Source organism: Trichosurus vulpecula, chromosome 9, assembly GCF_011100635.1.
Source record: "Trichosurus vulpecula isolate mTriVul1 chromosome 9, mTriVul1.pri, whole genome shotgun sequence".
NCBI lineage: Eukaryota > Metazoa > Chordata > Mammalia > Diprotodontia > Phalangeridae > Trichosurus > Trichosurus vulpecula.
The window spans coordinates 13,824,297-13,846,045 of NC_050581.1; the positions used below are offsets into that span (position 1 = coordinate 13,824,297).

The 21,749-nt window shown below is 37.5% G+C and overlaps 1 protein-coding gene across 3 annotated transcripts in view; it reads right to left on the reverse strand.

Moving 5' to 3' along the window:
• RAB11FIP3 (RAB11 family interacting protein 3) overlaps positions 1-21,749 on the reverse strand; it is a 158,468-nt gene that overhangs the window by 48,139 nt on the left and 88,580 nt on the right. For 2 of the 3 annotated variants that reach the window (XM_036738397.1, XM_036738395.1), the window contains exons 4-5: positions 13,684-13,895; positions 1,459-1,632 (exon numbers count right to left, since the gene is read on the reverse strand). In XM_036738397.1, coding sequence (XP_036594292.1) covers positions 1,459-1,632; positions 13,684-13,895 — 386 coding nt within the window. The remainder of the gene's footprint in view (positions 1-1,458; positions 1,633-13,683; positions 13,896-21,749) is intronic. The other variant, XM_036738398.1, reaches the window with a different exon arrangement.

Below are 21,749 nucleotides of genomic sequence, written 5' to 3' on the forward strand. Positions count from 1 at the left end.
GCTCTGCCACTGACTTGCTTTGTGCAAATCACTTAACCCTTGGTGATACAACCAGCAAAGCAACATCTGAGATACAAGGGCTGAACTTAAAAGCCTATACAAAGTACTTTTTAAAGGGTAAGGCCACTATCTACTTGCTAAGGAGAGTTCTATAAGATTAATACCAAGTTTGTGAACAGTGAGCTGGAGGTTCATTTTGTATATTTTTTCCTAGTCCTACAAATTTTTGGTAGGGACACAGTTTTCTAACAGATCACAATTAACAACAATACTCATAATTCTAACTCTTCTCTTCTAGAATCCATTTCAAGAGAGCATAAATATTTCTATGGAAATGGATTACTGGATAGTGGCATAATCCCCAAAGGTGAGGGAAAAACAAAAAGCTACCAATACAAATGAAAATTTTTTTAAATACCAAGGAAGTTTCATGAAAAGTAAATAGAAAATGATATAAAGTGCTGAATTTCTTTCAGGTTTTAGACCTGGTTTATTTTAGGACCTGGGAATAAAATTTGCCCTGCCAAACAGGATTGTAGAAAAATCTTAGGCAGTCATGGCTCAAAATTCTACCTTAAAATTTTTATTTTATTTAAGGCATAAGGTGCTCCTGTTACCAAAAGCACAGAAGGAACACGGAATTCTGAAGGGAGAACTAATTTTTACGGACATGCTACTATCTTATGGTCATACCAATTAAATCACAAATAATTTAACTGCATTTTCTTCAACTAGAAAGTTACACGATTTACTATAAATATTAATAAGAGGGAGTACATATGATTATGACTTGAAACATGAAATGTTAGAACTGCTTATTTGGCCAAAATAAAAAGGTGATTTTTAGTTACATATATAAAGTCTTCAAAGACAGCTGTGTCTACATTATAAAATACATATGCATATATATATGATATACATATGATATACATATATTACCTAAGGACTACTAATTATCAACTTTTGAAGGGTCATTCCTGGAATATTAAAAGTATCAAAAATAAGGTTCATGGTCAGAAATAATAATAGAAAATGAGAATGGAAGAGCCCATACAATGTTACTAAACCCAAAGAATCTTATGAAACCAGTAGACAAAAACAAAAGTGTATATAGTTATAGTTATAATATGATTAAAGTATATAGTTATAATATAGTTGGTATGTAGTTATAATATGATTAAAGATTAGGAATTTATACATATATTGCTTCAAGGTAGTAAAATGCTATATTACTATATTTTAAGCCTTAAAATTTTATGTAAATCTGTAGATATAACTGGATGAGTTCTGTCAACTTTTACTCAGGTTAATAACAATGTTTCAAAAGATTGATCAAATTATTCTACATTTGGGTCTTTTCCCCCCTTAAAACGAAAAAGGCAAAAACATCCCAGCTGATTAAAGACAACAAAGTTGAGGAAATACAAAAGCACAACACCACTACTGACATGTCTTTACCTGGGAGAAAGAAAAGAGCTGCTAAAGCTGGATTCTCCATTACACAAGTTATCAGAAAACAATTCTGCCTCATTCCCTTCTCCATAATCTTCAAAGTGCTCCTCCCCACTGATCACTGTAACGATGGAGTGGTTGTTCATATCAGAGCTCAAGGATAGGTCATGTGGGCGGGATCTAAAAGAGCAAAGAGTAAAAAGACAAGGAAGCATTACCATTCTGACAAGGAGCCCTACTGGAACAAGTGCTGGAAGAACTTGGGTTTCTTATGACTGAATTTAAGAGACAAGAGAAAATGGTCACTGGTAAGGTCAAGAAACAGACATGGACACAGAAAACTCGCTTAGGACAAAGGCATTAAGAGGACCTAGGATTTTAACTACCCACTCAGTATGCTCTTCATTTATTGTATAATGTTGCCTAATATAATTACTCTTTTAATACCTCTACCAGGTAAGGGTAAAGCTTTGAAATCTTCAAGGCTCTGAAAGTCCACAGTATCATCATAAAGGTCATTCTAATTCAAATAATTTTTAAAAGATCTGACAGAACCACAGTAGGTTCAATGCTTGTTCAAGGCTTCAGGTGGAATAGAGAGAAGGTTACAAATCATGCAGCTGTGTATCCACCATTACCGAACATGACTTAAAATGTTTCCAATGCCTTTAAAAAATGTGCTATTATTAACAAATTAAAAAGTTATGTTCAATTAATTTCTAGTATTTTGAAACCTTTGCTTGAATAAATAATGGATCAGAATATGATCACATTTAAAATGTTATGAACAATACTATTAAAATTCAATTTTCACCTGACTTCAAACTGTCTCTGTAGTCCAAGATCCTTATCTAATAATGTGCTGTCCTCAGTGTTAACAAAAGAACAAAGTGCTTCTTTCTAACAGCAAAGGTCAGAGAAAAAACACTCCATTTAAACATGTTATTTCCTTTTGTTAAGATTAAGCTTTTATTTTAGAAACACGCTAGTTCTTGGAAAGAATTCTGAAGGCATGATAATATAAATGAGTATTTAGTAAGACAGTATTTCCTAACCTTTTAAAGCATGAGGACTCTTATAAAATTTTCAATTATAAAGAGTAACTACCAAGAAAAATGATGAAATAACCATATAAAATAAGGAATAAATACTTAGGTAAAATTCTTAGCATTCAACAACAAAGTCTAAATGGATTAACAAAGGACAAAAACAAAAACCACTTTTGTTTGGGGCTTCCTTTCCAAGTTAATAAAGTTTTTCTACCTATGAATTTTTATTTTTTTCTTTCACATAATTATAGCTAAAGAATCATAAATTTAGAGCTGGAAGGGATCTTGGACATTATAGGCTAGGTGCTGGTATCCCATTTACTGGATAAGGTAGTGGATGTAAAGAGATGCTAAGTAATTTGCCTCAAATCAGATGGTTGGTCTGTGGCACAGTCCAGGTTGGAACCTAGGTCTAGTGATTTTTATTAATATGGATGTGTACTTCTGGATCATTTCTTTTTATTGAGGTTACTAGATTAACCAATTTATTAAGTGCCTACTATATGCCAGGCATAATACTAGGCACTATAGATACAAAGGTAAAAATGAATAGCCCCTGCCCTTAAGAGTTCATACTCTACCAGAGAAATATTTATGTACAATTTATGTACATGGGGAAGAACAAAGCCAAGGGACAGAGCATCATGGGGGAACAGTAAGAAGGCTGATTGGGCTTGATTCTAGAGATCGATTGGAAAACTTTGCAACAGTAACAACAATTCAGTTCAAGTATTTGTGAAGCTCCTACTCTTTGTTCAACGCTATGCCAGGTATTAGGGATAAAAAGAAAAAAAGTGGAAACAGGTCCTGACTTTAAGAAGCTTATGTTTTACTGGGGTAAAACATGCATACAGATAAATAAAAAGAAACTATACTTTTTTTTGGTCTAGACTTTTGGGTTCATTAGCATAGCAAATTCTGGATAAGGAAACTCCCTCCACCAACGCTGATCTGTAGCTGTTCTGTAATTTCTCCTTTTAGAGACTTGCCCAGGTCATACAGTCACTACAGGTTTGAAAGGACTTGAATCCAATTTTTCCTGGCTCTAAAGATGGCTTTCTACACAGTATGCCTTCAATGCAAAATATATACCAAATGAATACAAATTTTACATAGATAGATCACTGATCTAGTTAGAGGTTAATGTAGCATATGTTGTGAGGTACTGAGCCAAACTTTTTTTTTTTGCCATACACATGGCTATGCAGTTTTCCCAATCATTCTTACTGAATAATGATTCTCCTCCTTAATGCTTTGTAAATAAAATACTAATCTTTTTATTTTTAAAACTTAAAAAACTGGAACAAAAGGGAAGTAATGTATTTGTCTCAGAGAAATGATTAAGAGGAATGCTATTTTTACTTACAAAAAATTACTGGAGAAAAAGTTGATGGATTTGATTATACAAAAATAAAAATTTTGCACAACAAAAAGCAACTGAAAGAAAGGAAAAATAATAACTACATGATCATATAATTAAGTGGAAAGAGACTGATAAAATTGACTGATAAGAAAATGACAAAAAAGAATTCATTTATGTTGATAGATCATTTTAAAATATGAAAATAGAAAAGTCTTTCTATAATATAATATGGCAAGTATATACTTGAATCCATGAATTATTGTTATATACAAGAAGCACTGGAACCTTTCTCATTAAAAATAGCTGTTAAAACAGTCATGTCTACTTCAGTACCCCCAAAATTTTTGGCAGTAATACATTACTTCAGTAAAGTACAAGGATATAAAATAAACCCACAAAGTCATTCACATTCCTATAAAACACCAGTGAAAATCAATAAAAATTGAGAGAGATGCGCTTTATGGTAATTACAAAATCCATCAAGCATTTGGGCATTAACTTATCAGGATGTATGAGAAATCTATACAAAGACAATTTTAAAATGATTTTTGACAGAAATCAAGGAAGAGCTGAACAAATGAAGGTCTAGTTTCCTGTTCATGGCTAAATGAGGCAATAGAGAGAGTGCTGGACTTGGCGACAGGAAGGCCTCAGCTTGAATTGTGGTCTCAGATAATTAATGGTGTGATCCTGGGAAGTCACCTAACCTCTCTGCCTCAGTCTTGGTTTCCTCATCTACAAAATGGGGATAACAGTAGCAAAATAAGGTTGAGGATCAAATGATACATGTAAAATGCAAGCCTTAAAACATTACATAAATGCTAGCTCAACTGCTACTAAAAATGTCAATACCTCGCAAATTAATGCACATGTTTAATGCAATACTTGGTTAATTCACAGAATTATTTAGTCATAATGAGACTTATATGGAAAAACAGATGAGCAAAGTTATCCAGAAGATTGACTAGTACACCATAAATCACACCATAAAGCAGTGCTTTTCAGAACTGTCTGGTAGTGAAAAGAAGAAGGAAATAGGGAAGTGTAAAAGAATAGAAAACTGCAGAATAACTAAATGCCCAGTGCTTTACTGACCGTGCCATCGAGCTGCCCAGAATGAGTAAATACATAAAAGTTTAGTATTTAGTTTTAAAAATGCTGAGGAGCAAAATCATTATTCAACGTCACTCTTAGGAACAGAGAGGTGATGGTCTCGCTGTACTTTGACTTGGTCAGACCTTCTCTGGAGTGCTGTGTTTAGCTCAGGGCACTGTTGTAACAATTTGGCTAGCAGCTGCTGTAGGGATGTAAGACCCACCAACAACCAGCACACAGAAAGCTGCCAACGCAGATTCTTTTGATCTGCTTTACTAAGGAAAGCAACGTTAAGGGGTTAACAATCTTACTTTAATCCAGCATACAAATATCATTCACTTAGTTCAGGGGAAAAAGCCAGCACCCTGAGCTTCAGAGCAAATACAAACAAATTACAAACATCAACAGACCTTGTCTGATTCAAATCTCAATGCATAGTTACCAGAGTTTAACAAAGTCCCTACATCTGGGTTCACAAGCTGGAAGGCTCTTAACTACAGCTGCCCAGAGTCTGCACATCAAAGAGTGAGAGCCCTAAGCAAATAGCTCTGTCTTCTCTTTTTATGCACTCTTTAGCCGTCATCAACGTCATCTGAGCGACCAGAACTTAAGCTCTTACCATTGGCTCTGGTCTTAGCAACTCCCCTTAAGACCCTGGGGGCTTCACGCCCACATAGGCTTAGCACCTAGTAGCTAGGGGTTTTGGGCCTATTTGGGAGCCAAGATATAATCAGACCTCCCTTCACTGGCCCCACCTTAGTTACCAATGCAGGCACTACAGTTTAAGAAGAACATCGATAAGCTGCAAAGTATCCAGAAGAGAGGAACCAGAATGGTGAAGGACCTGGGATCTATCTCCTGTGAGGATCAGTCGAAAGAATTAAGCATACTTGGTCTGCAGAATACTCAGGAGGGACAGAATACCCATGTTCAAAAATCTGAAGGGCTGTCATGTGGATGGGGGATTAGATGTGTGCTATTTGTCCTCAGAGGGCAGATGTTTCAGAGGCCAAGTTAGGCTTGATGTTAGGACAGACTTCCTGACTAAAAGTAGGATGACTGCCTCAAGAGGTGGTAGATGCGTCTTCTTCGAACATCTAAGTAGTCTCTACTACCACTTGCCAAGAAAATAACAGTAGAGATTCCTTTTGTGCAGAGGTTGGGTAAACGGCCACTGAGTATTCTTTCAACTCTCAAATGCTATAATTCTGCAAAAGAGCCTTGGTGGAAATTTCACAGAGCCAAATTCAAACTTGAATGTCTTTGACTTCAGAGTTGCTATTAAGAAAATCAAAGATTATTTACTTCTTGAGAGGTACCAGTTTTTTTTCCCAAGAATTTCCCCAGAAATTAATGGAAAATCACATAATGTTGGGTTGCGATCTAACAATCTAACAATCTAAGGTGGAAAAAGTTTCAAAGCATTGTCATGAAAAATTTTTTCAAAAAGATATTCACAAAATCTTTAAGAAGCAAATGAGAATCTTAAAGTAATTTTTAAAATTCTGTTTTCATTTGAATTGAATAATCTTTACAACAAACGCCACTGGTTGTATTTTAAGTAAGTTTCAAAATTCAAAAATATCTCAAGATAAACTCAAATTTAAAATAACTGATTTAGAGCTGGAAGGGACTTTAGAGGTCATCTAATCCAATCCCCTCATTTTATAGATGAGGAAATTAAGACTTAACAAGGTTAAGAAACTTGACCAAGAATACAAGAGTAGGAAGGGATTTAAACTCAGATCTTCACACCAAACGCAACCCTCTTTCTACTATACCATACAGTGATCAGACTTAAGGAGGTATAAATTTCAGGCTCTGGTAGACTACACCTATTTAGGGCACCATATTTTGGGAAGAACATTGAGAAGTTGAGACATGTCCAATGTAGGGCAACCAAGATCATGAAGGAACTACAAGTTATGCCATATGATAACTGGAAAGATGTGGAGATGTTTAGCCTGGTATAGAGAATACTCAGAGAGAATATGACAGCTGTGTTCAAGTATCTGAAAAACTGCCGTGAGGAAGAGCAATTGAATTTGTTTTCCTTGGCCCCAGAAGGCAAAACTAGTAGCAATGGGTAGAAATTACAGAAAGGTAGATTTTTGTATGACATAAGGAAAAATTTCCTAACAATTACAGTGACCTAAAGCTGAATGGGCTGCTTCTGATTGCAGTGGGTTTCCCTTTACTAGAGTTCCTTAAGAGGAGACTGACTGATACCCACTTTTCAGGAATAGAGGGAATTTCCCAGGAATGCATTGGACTAAATGACCTTTTATGATCTCTTCTAATGCTTCACTTTATGAGTGACTTTGTATTCTGAGATTCTGGGAATCTTCTTTCATCTTTTCTTCAAATGAATTCAATACACATTTTTCATAGAGTGCCTAATATATGAAGAGAACTACATTGGTATGCGGGAAAATTTATACTTAGAAAGGTGCTTTTTCTCATAATGTCCCTAACAAATGATTTGCTTAATTCTATTCCATTCTCTCCAATCAAAGAGTATTTGGACTGCAGAATTTTGTTAAAGTGTTTTAAAGATAATTAGAAAATTACAATGCAAGAAGCCAAAACCTTTAGCATCAGTTTCTTACCTTGTTATATTTGTTTATTCTTTCTCTCACTCTACAAAAATACTTCTCCCTGATCACCAACCAAGCTAAAATAGAGATTATATCTTTTAAGGATCAATTTTCAGCTATATGAGATTTTATGATGATAATTCCAAGAAAAAGAAGAATATTCTCAGGATTCTGTCATATATTTTAATGGCTTGCTTACTTAAAACCACTTTCTTGTGGTCTTGCTCAGTGGGTAATTACATTCTAAGAACTGATCATTATGAAACCATATTTTCAGGAAAGAAAAGCACAGCTAATTTTATTTTGTAAATAATCTAAATACCACTAATTGGTAACATTCCTATAGGACGGTCTTGGGCTAAGAAGTCCAAGATAGCACTCTATCTTCCCTCTACTAAAAATCAAACAAAAAAGGTTTTTCTTTTTCTTTCTTTTCTTACCTTTCTTTTTCTTCAAAGAAATTTCTCTTCCATTAAACTATCATTTTCAGTACTGACTTAATAATTTGAAGATTATACTTCATTGGCTCACATGATCACAGATTTAGAATGTGAAGAGACCCTAGAGATCATCTAGTACAACTCTCCTCATTTTGTGGACAAGAAAACTAAAGCCTCCAAAAACAAAAAGAGCCTCACCCAAGGTCCCACAAGTCCAAGAAGCAGAGCTGGGATTTAAACCCAGGTTCTTTAAATCCAAATGTGGTACTCTTTCCACTGTACCTTGCTCTCTGCCATGATTCCAGCCTTTGCAGACGCCCCAACTGGGAGCCCTCAGCTTTGCTCACTGCCAGAAACAGACGCTAATCCACTGCTTGTGCTGTCAACCCCACCCTCCAGTCTCTCTATCCACGGCCATGGCCAACCTCACCGTATATTTCCATATCAACATCCATAATGAGCCCTGGACTGAGATACTTTTCAGCTAACTGTAGACAGTGTTCCAAGATAGTAAAAAACTTCTGTGGTCTAAGCAATGGAAAGAAGGGCTGTGGTGACAAGGGAATAGGCTTTCTCAAAATCACTCCTGGGTTCAAACGTCAGGGTTGTGACTTCACATGCCATAATGACACTGTGGGCAAGTTTACCTACGGGAAGAAATTTGTTGATGAGAACTTCATCCTGTGATCTGGTCCATTACAAATGCTATGCCCAACAGAAATGGCCCACATTTTTTCCTCTGTACAGTTAAGACTGATTGGTTGGTTGGCAAGCATGTGGTCTGTGGCCAGCTGAAGGAAGGCAAGAACAGCATGGAGGCCATGGATCACTTCAGATCTTGGGATGGCAAAACCAGAAAAGACCATTATTGTTGACTATGGACAACTCTTATGAGTTTTTTTGGTTTTATTTGTTTTGTTTTTTGTCTTAATCACCAAACATTCTTCTGGAGATAGAACGAACACCCTTAAACCCTGTCTGTTCTCATACCCTACAATCCTTGTGCTCCCATCTGTTGCAGTTCTTCTTGGATTAATTTCTCTTTTCCTTCCACAAGTCTAGCTAGACTGCAAAGTTCAGTTTATGATTAAGAAATAAAAACTAACCTATCAAAAAAAATCTATCATTTGCTCTTTCCACTGATTCACATCACAACCCCCCACACCTCAGTAGACTGTCTCACGAAATGCCGTGTCTAAAAAAAAAATCACCTCACGATCACCTTTCTGGCAGTAAGGCTCACTAAACTACAGTAAACATCCCACTGCTAGTCTCCTATTGAAGTCTTTCCAGCTTTACAGGACCTGACAAGAGTACAAATCTCTGGCACAGCCACAAGAATCCTGATGAGGTATGAAGTAGGACTTTAGCAGGCTTAAGACCATAGTATTCTATTAACCTAATAGTTCCTACAAATCTTCCCACGTGTTACATAAACATCAAATTATTCATATAGGTTGGATGGTAGCAAGTTGTAACAGAAAATCTATATAACTTATACTTCAGGGTTCCCATCTATTGATCAACAAATATGCATTTATTAAGCAGAAAATGTGTGCCAGACACTAATTAGACATAAGTTACCAGGAATGTTAATATTTGCACTAGGTGGAATGATAGAATCTTAATGCAGAAAGCAAACATCTTAGCAGGTCAAAATGGTAAACCCTCAGCCTCTAAAAGTACTATTCTGACCCACAGTTTTTCCTAGTACTAAATGTGGCAAATAAATATAGCCAGTCATCTTTTATGCTCTATAATCTGCAAACTTCCTTTTCCCCATCTCCAAACATAAGCTCTTAGACTTTATGGCTATGTCAGGCATGACATACAAAGCTGGCTACTGACATAGAGTTGGGGAGGGGTTCCCTACTTGAGGCCTCCAAGCAGATTCTCAGGGATTCTAAGATACTCGTAGAAAATATTCCTTACTAGACTGTAAGCACTTTGAGGACAGAGGAAGTGTCTTATTTCATTTTTGCCTCTTATTGCTTGACACAGTACATTGTCCATAGAATGCACTTGATAAATATTTGCTGAACTGAAATCTCTCCCTTTCACCATAAAGGTATGTTTTTCTTTTTGCCTACATTTCTTCCTCTCCTCTCAGCAACAAAATTCAGACATAAAAATATCAATTTATTTGGATTCACCAGAGCAAAAACTAGTTCATGCTTGGTACAGAGTAGGTGCTTAATAAATGGTTGTTTGAACCATCATATAGAGAAATTAACATTGAAAAAGATCATGGAAGTTTGGGCATAAGTAAAAGTATTGCCATTTGTCTCAGATAAATCAATATTAGTAAAAATGGCTAAACCACATACTAAATTATTTGTATGGGCCCACCATCTATATACGAAATTTGTAAGATGTTATATTACTTAGTCAAACTCTTCATATTAAGCTGTGAATTTACTCTGACAAATGCCCAGAAAAGTAAATTTAGGGGGGCAGTGCCAAGATGGCGGCTGGAAAGCAGGGACTTGCGTGAGCTCCGCCCGCACGTCCCTCCAAAAACCTATAAAAATGGCTCTGAACAAATTCTAGAACTGCAGAACTCACAAAGTAGCAGAGGCAAGCAGGGCTCCAGCCCAGGACATCTTGGAAGGTTGCTGGGTAAGGTCTATCAGGCACAGAGCTCGAAGCAGAGTGGAGCAGAGCCCAGCATGAGATGCACCTGGACCAACCAGACCAGGAGCCAGGCAGAACAGGCCCTAGTGTCCTGAATCAGTGAGCTGTGGCAGTTACCAGACTTCTCGACCCACAAACACCAAAGACAACAGAGAAGAACTGCAGAACCCATGAAATAGCAGACGGAATCAGGGCTCCAGCCCAGGACAGCCTGGATGGTCGCTGGGTAAGGTCTATTGCCCGGAGCTGGCAGCGGGGGGAGGAGAGCCCAGGGTGGGCTGTGCCGGGACCAGCCAGACCAGGGGTGGGTGGAGCAGGCCCTGGCACCCTGAATCAGTGAGCTGTGGCAGTTACCAGACTTCTCAACCCACAAACACCAAAGACAACACAGAAGGTTAGTGGGAAAAGATGCAGGGACAGAGTAAAGGAGTTCGTGGTTTGGCCACCACCCTGGGGGCAGCAGAAGTGGTGCAGCTCTGAGGAACTACAGCTGCAGTTGCCTCTGGCCCCCGGCCCACCTGGTGGGAGGAATTAAACGGTGGATCAGAGCAGGAGTGCAGAGCCTGCTGAAGATCTGAGTCAGGTCCAGGTTGGTGGTTCTTGGGGGAGGAGGAGTGCTGGTGTGGCGGAGCTGGCTGTACAGAAATAACTCTGAAAACAACAGCACAGCCCCTCAAGCTTGGAACAAAGTACTCTATACTCTACAAGCAGTCATACCCCATGAAAAACTCAAGGGTCAAGTAGTTGGCTGGGAACATGGCCAGGTAGCAAAAATGGACTCAGATTCAGACTCAGACTTTGGAATCTTTCTTCGGTGACAAAGAAGACCAAAACATACAGCCAGAAGAAGTCAACAAAGTCAAAGAGCCTACATAAAAAGCCTCCAAGGAAAACATGAACTGGTCTCAGCCCATGGAAGAGCTCAAAAAGGATTTGAAAAAGCAAGTTAGAGAAGTAGAGGAAAAATTGGAAAGAGAAATGAGAGTGATGTGAGAAAACCATGAAAAACAAGTCAATGACTTGCTAAAGGAGACACAAAAAAATACTGAAGAAAACAACACCTTAAAAAATAGACTAACTCAAATGGCAAAAGAGCTCCAAAAAGCCAATGAGGAGAAGAGTGCCTTGAAAGGCAGAATTAGCCACATGGAAAAGGAGGTCCAAAAGACCACTGAAGAAAATACAACCTTAAAAATTAGATTGGAGCAAGTGGAAGCTAGTGACTTTATGAGAAATCGAGATATTATAAAACAGAACCAAAGGAATGAAAAAGTGGAAGACAATGTGAAATATATCATTGGGAAAACCATTGACCTGGAAAATAGATCCAGGAGAGATCATTTAAAAATTACTGGACTACCTGAAAGCCATGATCAAAAAAAGAGCCTAGATATCATCTTTCAAGAAATTATCAAGGAGAATTTCCCTGATATTCCAGAGCCAGAGGGTAAAATAGAAATTGAAAGAATCCATCGATCGCCTCCTCAAAAAGATCCTAAAAAGAAAACTCCTAGGAATATTGTTGCCAAATTCCAGAGCTCCCAGATCAAGGAGAAAATACTACAAGCAGCCAGAAGGAAACAATTTGAGTATTGTGGAAACACAATCAGAATAACACAAGATCTAGCAGCTTCTACATGAAGGGATCAAAGGGCTTGGAATACAATATTCTGGAGGTCAATGGAGCTAAGATTAAAACCAAGAATCACCTACCCAGCAAAACTGAGTATCATGCTCCAAGGCAAAATATGGATTTTCAATAAAATAGAGGACTTTCAAGCTTTCTCAGTGAAAAGACCAGAGCTGAATAGAAAATTTGACTTACAAACACAAGAATCAAGAGAAGCATGAAAAGGTAAACAAGAAAGAGAACTCACAAGGGACTTACTAAAGTTGAACTGTTTTGTTTACATTCCTATATGGCAAGATGATGTGTATGATTCATGAGACCTGAGTGTTAGGGTAGCTGAAGGGACTATACATATATGTGTATATGTATATGTGCATATATATATATATACATATATATATATATGCATATATAGACAGAGGGCACAGGGTGAGGTGAATATAAAGGGATGATATCTAAAAAAATAAAATTAAGGGATGAGAGAGGAATATATTGAGAAAGGGAGAGATAGAATGGGGTAAATTATCTCACTTAAAAGCGGCAAGAAAAAGCAGTTCTGTAGGAAGGGAAGAGGGGGTAGGTGAGGGGGAATGAGTGAATCTTGTTCTCATTGGATTTGACCTGAGGAGGGAATACCATACACACTCAATTGGGTATCTTACCCCACAGGAAAGAAGGAGGAAAGAGATAAAAAAGGGAGGATGATAGAATGGAGGGCAGATAGGAGGAGGTAATAAAAAACAAACACTTTCGAAAAGAGACAGGGTCAAGGGAGAAAATTGAATAAAGGGGGATAGCATAGGAAAAGGGAAATATAGTTAGTCTTTCACAACATGAATATTGTGGAAGGGTTTTATATAATGATATGCATGTGGCCTATGTTGAATTGCTTGTCTTCTTAGGGAGGGTGGGTGGGTGGGGAGGGAAGAGGGGAGAGAATTTGGAACTCAAAATTTTAAAAACAGATGTTCAAAAACAAAAAAAAAATGTTTTTGCATGCAACTAGGAAATAAGATACACAGGCAATGGGGCATAGAAATTTATCTTGCGCTACAAGAAAGTAAGGGAAAAGGGGATGGGAGGGGAGTGGGGTGACAGAAGGGAGGGCTGACTGGGGAACAGGGCAACCAGAATATATGCCATCTTGGAGTGGGGGGGAGGGTAGAAATGGGGAGAAAATTTGTAGTTCAAACTCCTGTGAAAATCAATGCTGAAAACTTAATATATTAAATAAATTTAAAAAAATAAATAAAACAAAATAAAATAAAATAAAATAAAATAAAAAGGTCAAAAAGTAAATTTAATTAATGTGTCTACTATTTATTAAATAAGATTTTACTATTAATACCAGATATTCAGTGTACCTGTTTTACTATCTAAAGAAAACACTTTTTTCAAATTCATAGAAATTTTGTATACATACTTGTCAGGTGTAAGAAGCAACGGCCCATTCTCTGGTTCTTCAATGCCATCTGGGCACTCTGAGTGACCAGCAGAATCAATAGCGCTGTCTGTCTCTACTTCGTTGTGCATTTCGTGCTGTACCAGTGTGCTGGTATCCTCATCTGTAAAGGTTTCACATTCACTATAAGTACTCTCTGAACCCATGTAAGCGCTGTCTGTCACCTCATTTGCCTATTAAAGAATACAAACAAAAATTACATAAATCATACAATTTAATTCCATACACTTAATTCAAAGAATAATCTTCCGATATAAAGGACTTCAATTGTCAAATTATTTGTTCCAGCATTTGAAAACTACATTTTCATATATTAGAAAACAAGGTTTTATTCTGCCATAATATGTATTTCAAAATAAACTGTCATCAATATTTCCTCTGTACTCATAAGGGCAACAGCATTATCAAGTATCCAATGGAGACTATCAAATCTACAGTTTTGTAATTTAAATAGGTGGGTTAATTGACTTTTGGGCTACTACCAACCTGCAGGTTGGTGCCCCAAAAGTCTCTTCCCACTCCAGTCCATTCTCCACTTACCTGTTGAACTGCCCTTTCCAAAATGAAAGTATGACCATGTCATCCCACCCCATTCAAAAAACTCCTGTAACTCCCTATTACCTCCAGAATCAAATATAAAATCGTCATTTGGCTTTTAAATTAATTGATTTTCAGGTTACTGTCTGACTTCTCTCAAGCACTCAATCATTTTCCAAGTTGTGTTATATTTCTATGTACATCTCACCACTCCTACTAGGTTGTGAGCTCTTTGAGGTCAAGGACTATGTTGCTTTTTATCTTTATATCTCTAGTACAACAAATACGTTTTTGAATTGGAAACAGTAAACTGTTTAGGGGCAATGTACTTTGTTGAGAAAGTTACATCAGTGTTGGAAAGTTATCTGTTATGTCAAAACAAAATGTATCAATACTTTTTTAAAATGTTCCAAATTATGGCGAATTGTTTGACGTGACAAAAAAAATTAGTTGCTTTTAAGTTGTATAGACATAAATTAGGTGTGCAAACATATTCCCAAGTCAATGTTTTTTTTGCTTACAACACTTGTTTGAATTTTCTTTTTCCATCATTAGTAACGTTACTATGAAGAAAATATACATTCTATTTGCTCTCTACTTTATCTTGATTCTTATCATTTCAGAATCACATCACCTCTTTTTAGGGGCTCAAAGTTTATAAATCAAAATGTATTTATAAAAAAAACTTTAAAAATTAATGTTCATTCACTTGGAGATGAGCATTTTTTACTGCCTAGAAGAAAAGTGCAAAAAGAAGTTCCCATTAATCAGGCTAACCTTGCCTCAACATCCCCCTAGTGATACTGCTCTCATTCTCATTTATTCTCTCCTCTCCTCTCTTGTGAATTCATCAGCACAGAGAACTTAACAGTGTAGGAAGTCACTGGACAAAGCTGGAGAAAATCATGAAACCATGCTGACTGGATTCATTACAAATTAATGCAGCATTTTCTCCATTGTGTCCTAACTGCAGCATTAGGCCATCCTTTTACACCTCTCTAACTGATCCACTATCCCACTCAGCACAGCATTTTTTTTCAAACTTCTTCATCCCTTCTCAAACTTCCCACAGCTTTCCCCTCCTGACTCTCTCAGCTGAGAGCTTTGCCTCATATTTCATTGAAAAAACAGGCCATTCACCAGGAGCTCCCCTCTTCTCCCTTTCACCTCACATTAGTCAGCTGTCTCCCTTTATTATTTTCTCCTTCACCCATTTCACATGAAGAAGCAGCCTTTGTGCTTGCCAAGGCAACCCTCTCTACATGTACAAGCGATCCCATTCTGTTCCATCTTCTCCAAGAGAGCTGTAATTCCTACTCTCACTAATCTTCAATCTCTTCCTGTCTATTGGCTCCTTCTCTGCTACCTATAAACATGACTATGTCTCTCCTACCCTCAAAAAATCCTCACTTGATCTGTCCATCCCAACTAGCAATTGTCCTATATGTCTCCCTTTTGTGGACTACATTTGGAAAATCTATCTACAATAAGTGCCTCCACTATTTTTCTCTCACTCTCTTCTTGATATTTGCAGCCTGAATTTTGGCCTCATCATTCAATTGAAATATCTCTCTCCAAAGTTACCAACAATCTCCTAATTGCTAAATCGAATAGTCTTTTCTCAATCCTCTTTCTTCTTGATCTCTCTGTAGCTTTTTGACACTGCCAATCACCCTCTTCTCATCAATACTCTCTTCTCTCTAGGTTTTTATGACACTGCTCTCTCCTGGTTCTCCTCCTGTCTGCCTGACTGCTGTTTCTTATCCCCTTTGCTGATCTTCATCTAGGTCACCCGCCTCTAACAGTGGCGGGTCTCCCAAGGATTCTCTCCACATATTTTTCACTTGGTACTCTTATCAGGTCTCAAAGACTCAATTATTGGTCTCTATGCAGATGATTCTCAGATCTATTTATCCAACCCCAATCTCTCTCCTCACCTCCACTCTTGCATTTCCAATTGCCTGCAAGACATCTCAGAATGGACATGCCACAAACATTTCCAACTCAACATGTCCAAAACTGAATTTATTATCTTTCTCCCCAAATATTCCCCTCTTCTTAACTTCCCTATTACTGTCAAAGGCACAACTATGTTCTCAAAATCTAGGCTTCATTCCCAACTTCTCACTCTCTCCCCCTATATCCAATTTGTTGTCAAGGCCTATCAATTTCTTACTTCCATAACATCTCTAGTACATACTCCCTTCTCTCCTCTGACACCACCACTAGGCCCTCATCACCTCACTCCTAGACTATTGCTACAGTCTGCAGGCTAGTGCCCCAAGTCTCTTCCCACTCTAGCCCATTCTCCATTTACTGCTGAACTGATCTTCCTTAACTGAAAGTATGACTCCATCACTCCACCCCATTCAATAAACTCCAGTAATTCCCTATTACCTCCAGAATCAAATATAAAATCCTTTGTTTGGCTTTTAAAGCCTTTTGAAACCCAATTATTTGCCACCATATACTCTATAATCCAGTGACCCTGGCCTTCTTTGCTGTTCCTTGAACGTGACACCCCATTTCCAGACTAAGCATTTCCACTGGCTGTCCCATATGCCTGGAACTCTTTTTCTTCATCTCTACCTCCTGCTGGCTTTCTTCAATTCTCAGCTAAATTCCTACCTTCTGCAAGAAGCCTTTCTAGTATGCCTTAATCTTAAATGCCTTCCCTCTGAAAAATCCCCAATTTACCATGCACGTATTTTGTGTATACGTAGCTGATTGCCTATTATCTCCCCCATTAGACTATGAAGTCCTTGAGTAGGGCTAGTTTTTTGCCCCTGTCCAAGATTGTGTACTTTATACTATGCTCTGTTACTGGTCGACCACACATTATGATCACCTGCAAACTCTATAAAAGTCAACCAGTATATAAATGATTTGGGGTATGAATAAGAAACAACACACAGGGAGGAGTGAGATCTACTGATAGCGAGCAGGATGATCTTCTCTCTGGACTTCAGATTTATTATTTATAATACAAGTGGGTTATATGATCTCTAAGGTCCCTTTCAGCTCCAATATTATATGATTAAAAGCAGAATCCATAAAAAGAACTTCTAAAAGTTAAACATGTTGAGAACATCAAAACAATAGTTTGTGGTATAGAGGATAGATCCTAGTGTTAAAATTCTTTTAAAGAGAATCTAAATCAATGGAGATAAAGCACACCTGAGGGTGAGGGGGAATGAGTGGATGTACCTGTTTTTCTTTTTTCCCTATTTTAACTTTTTGTACTCCTTTTCAAATATCTCTTCAAAGTACTTTAGTTCTGTAAGTGGGAAAACTTGATGACCAAGTATTTTCTTGTATCACTTTCTGGCTATTCCTATCCAGAGTTGCCCTGTTCTTGTCTAAAGGTACAATTAGTACTTGGCCTTTACCACCCACCTACAAACCTGAAAACTAAAAAATAACCATGAAACAGGGCATGTTCTGCTTGCAATCTAAATTTTAGTTTAATGAAGATACTAATGTAGGTTAGAAAAAGTAATCAGTATTTTATGGCTTGGAGGTCTGTTGAGTTAACAAATTTATAAGTACACAGAATGGAAAAAAATCCAGTTTGCTAAAAATAGTTGTTGCAGCACTATATATATATTACATATATATGCACACATATATGATACATATGCACACAGACACATACATGTGTGCACATATATGTATACATTTATACATATACACATATATACACATCTGTTCTGGGTCCTGTGAAATGAAAATGAATAACATTTTGAAACTAGAAGGAACCTCAAAGATCATCAAATTCAATCTACATCTGACACATAAATTCTCTCTACAACCTTCTCATTATGTCTAACAAGTGGTTACCCAGTCTTTGTTTAAATACTTTTAGTGCCAGGAAACTACAGTTATCCTTTCCATGTTGCTGGGGTTAGGGACACAGAGCCCCCATGATCTAGAAAATCTATGTAAAATTTTTTGGCCCTTGCTTTGTACCAGAGAAGTCTGAATTTTGTTCCTTTTCTTTTATGGGGTGTTTACAGTACCTCATTGTAAAATATGGGTCAAGTATTTGGTTATAGGCTACATTATATAATTCTATACACGTATTTTATTCATTTCTGAGTTCCCAAACTTTCTGTGTTGTCTGTGGCTTCCACAAAACTCCTCCCAAATTCCCATCTAATTTCACATGCTGACCCATGATATAGCAAAACTTCAATGGGGAAAGTTAAGATGTAGAAGGGATAGCTGTAACTACTTTATGACTATATCAACTCTGGTGGACAATTCTGATTATTAGAAAGTTTTCCTTATGTTGAGCTAAAATTTGCTTCCCTCCAATTTCCTCCAGTTTGTGCCTCTTGGCTGGACCAAACATAATTAATCTAATTCCTCTTCCACAGGACAATCTTTCAAATACTTGAATTTAGAAATATCTCCCCAAAGTTTTGCCTCTTCAAACTAAACATTCCTAGTTTGGTTTTGTTTTTTCAACTACTCCTTATATGACATTGTTTCACATGTCTTTAACATCTCACTTTCCTCTATACACATTTTGACTTGCCAGTGTTTTCTCTAATATGTGTATTTAGAACTGACACTGATATTAGAGGTGACTTAATTTCAACTGGAGAAGAGTACCAAAGGCTATCACTTTCCTCATTCAGAATACTGTATTTCTCTTAATGCAACCCAGGAGAATTTGTGCCAGGAGCCCCGTATCTGGTGAAGCCTATGGACTTCCAGAAAAGAATATTTTTAAATAATTGAAGGAAATGTGAAATTTCAGTTGGAGGTTAGCAAAGACAAAGATATAAGTGGACCACAAATTAAAAACTCCCTTAAAGCTAGTGCCATTTCTCCCATTCCTCCTGTATACATCTTATTTGTACATAGTTGTTTGTATGTTTTCCCCCTAATAAGATTGTGAGCTCTTTGAGAGCAGGGACTGTCTATTGTCTTTATTTGTATCCTTAGCATTTACTGAAGTGCCTAATATATAGTATAATAAATATTTATTGATCAACTGATATAGCCTAAGAGTACATCAGCCTTTTTTTCTCACTTTATCATATTCTTGTACTCATAATGACATGAGCAGCTTTCTGATAATACTTCCCCTAACCTGAACTTTTTGAGATGATTTTTTGAACCTAATTATAGAACTTCACATTTTATCCTCAATAATTTTCACTTTATTAGATATGGTTCTAGCCTATCTAGATTTTTTTATCCCAAATCTGTCATTCAATGAAATTACCTAGACCTCTCAGCTTCATGTCATTCATATTTGATGAGCAAGAAATATATGACCTCATCCAAATCCCAGATTCAAAAAAACAAAACACTGAACAAAACAGCCAAGGACAGAACCACACCACTACAAACATTCCTTCCAAGATAATATTGTTTCTTTAATGAACACTATCAGTCAGTCATCTAGTTCCAATTCCACCTTATCATCAAGGTCATATCTATCTTGTCTACAAAGATGACATGAGAAATTCTGTCAAATACCTTGCTAAAATAAAATCTAAGTACAATCCATGCCCTTTTAACCAGAGATTCCACTCCTAGGCATAAACCCTGAGGTCAAAAATAGAAAGAACCCATATTCACCATGTAGGTGGCCACTGACCAGGGAAAGGCTAAGTAAACTTAAATACATGACTATACCACAGGAATAGAATATTACTATATTGTATGAAATTATAAATATGAAGAATACAGAGAAACAAAAGAGGACATAAAACATGCAAAGTGAAGTAAGGCAGAATCAGGAAAACAATACGCACAATGACAATAACAGAAAATGGAAAAGAATAATGTCAAAAAATCTGAAACTGAATATGTATTATAATAATGATCTACCATGGCCCTGAAGAAGATATTTTAAAAAGCAACTCATTTCCTTCTTTGTAGAGGTGGGGAGACTATGGGTATAGAACACTGCATAAACTAAAAGATTCAAGTAAGAAAAACGGAGTTGATGAGGATGGATTAGTTCTGTTCAGAATGTCTGAAGAGATGAAAGGAAAGGAAGGGTAAAAGGCTACAGGGGCTGGTCTGGAAGCAAGTTGGCTGGTTTTGATGGTAGTTCTATTCCAAAGGCTCTAGGACTTTGAGTCCTAGGCTTTATCCATCAGGGTCTGAGGGAAGATGCTGGTTTTGGTGGTAGTAGTTTGACTGGTCTGTAACAGGCTGCTTCCTATCTCTTCCCCAGGGTGCCTTGCTGCTTTAGCTAGTCAGGCTTACCTGATCTGTGCAGGGAAGTTGGCAGGGATGGCTTACCCCTTCTGAAAGTCCATTCTGGGATAAGATATAGGCCAGAGGCCTGTTTTTGCCCTTGGGCTCTCCATCCCTCCCTCGGCATGCATGTGCTGCTCAGGATGAAGGCTCTTCAAGCCTCCTCGGTACACATGGTACACAGGTGCTCTCTCCAAAACCCCCACAGCACACATGTACTAAATACCACCTGTGGGCTATTTAACACAATATTGTTTACAGCAAAAGGGGAACAAAAGCATAAGGAAGTCATGCATTATGCAAGTGCCTCACACGTGGATTTGTTGATTCTGCTTGCCTATAAAGGTACATAAGCCCTGTCCCTCAGACTAATGAATGGAGCTGTTCTTTACTCTTCCACCCAGCCCATGTCTTGTGTTTTTCTTTTCACTCTCCGCAGCATTTGGCCATCTCTGGTCATTTCAACGCCACAGCCACTGGTGGCAACTGGCCCTTCTCGACAGAAATTACTTACTCAGATAATGGCTACGAGGGCTGGGCTGGAATCACATGACCTGATACATGCTGTAGCGCCCAGGGATCTTCCTGGTGACGGTTGGTAGCAATTGCCGCTGCTGATGGTAGCCTGGAAGCAGACAGTGATGCCGATGGGGCGGAGTTTTCTGCAAGGCGAGCAACTCTCTGCCAACTGTGACCCACCCCATCCAAGGTCAAAGTCAGACATTCTCATGTACATGTGTACATACACGTGTATATGTGTTATGTATGCATATATGTAATATGTGCATATACATGTATAAAATCCTACAGGGGGGAAAAGGGATTTTTCCCAGAATAGAGGACTTTCAAGCATTTATGATGAAAAGAAAAGTGTTGAATGAGAACTTTGAAACACGAGAGTGCAGAGGAAGCTAGAAAGAAAATCTATTTGAATAACTAGAAGGAGCTATATGATGATGCAGTGCTAACATTTTAATGGAAGAGAAGAAATAAGTGTCCTCTTATAAATCTTAATATCTTCAAAGAGTACTGAAGGTGCTTGCCTTCTTGACGGGTAGGGGAGGAGCTTGAGGGAGGGAGAGGATTTAGAATTCAAAAACATTTTTAAATGAATGTTAAAAATTAATGAGAGAAATAAGAAAAACAGATGTGATAGGGTAGATTAGTTCTGTTCTGAACATCTGAAGAGGAGAAAGAGAAGGGAGGGTAATAAAATAGATAAGCCATTGGTTAATTTGATTAAGAAAGAAGAAAACCAAATTACCTGT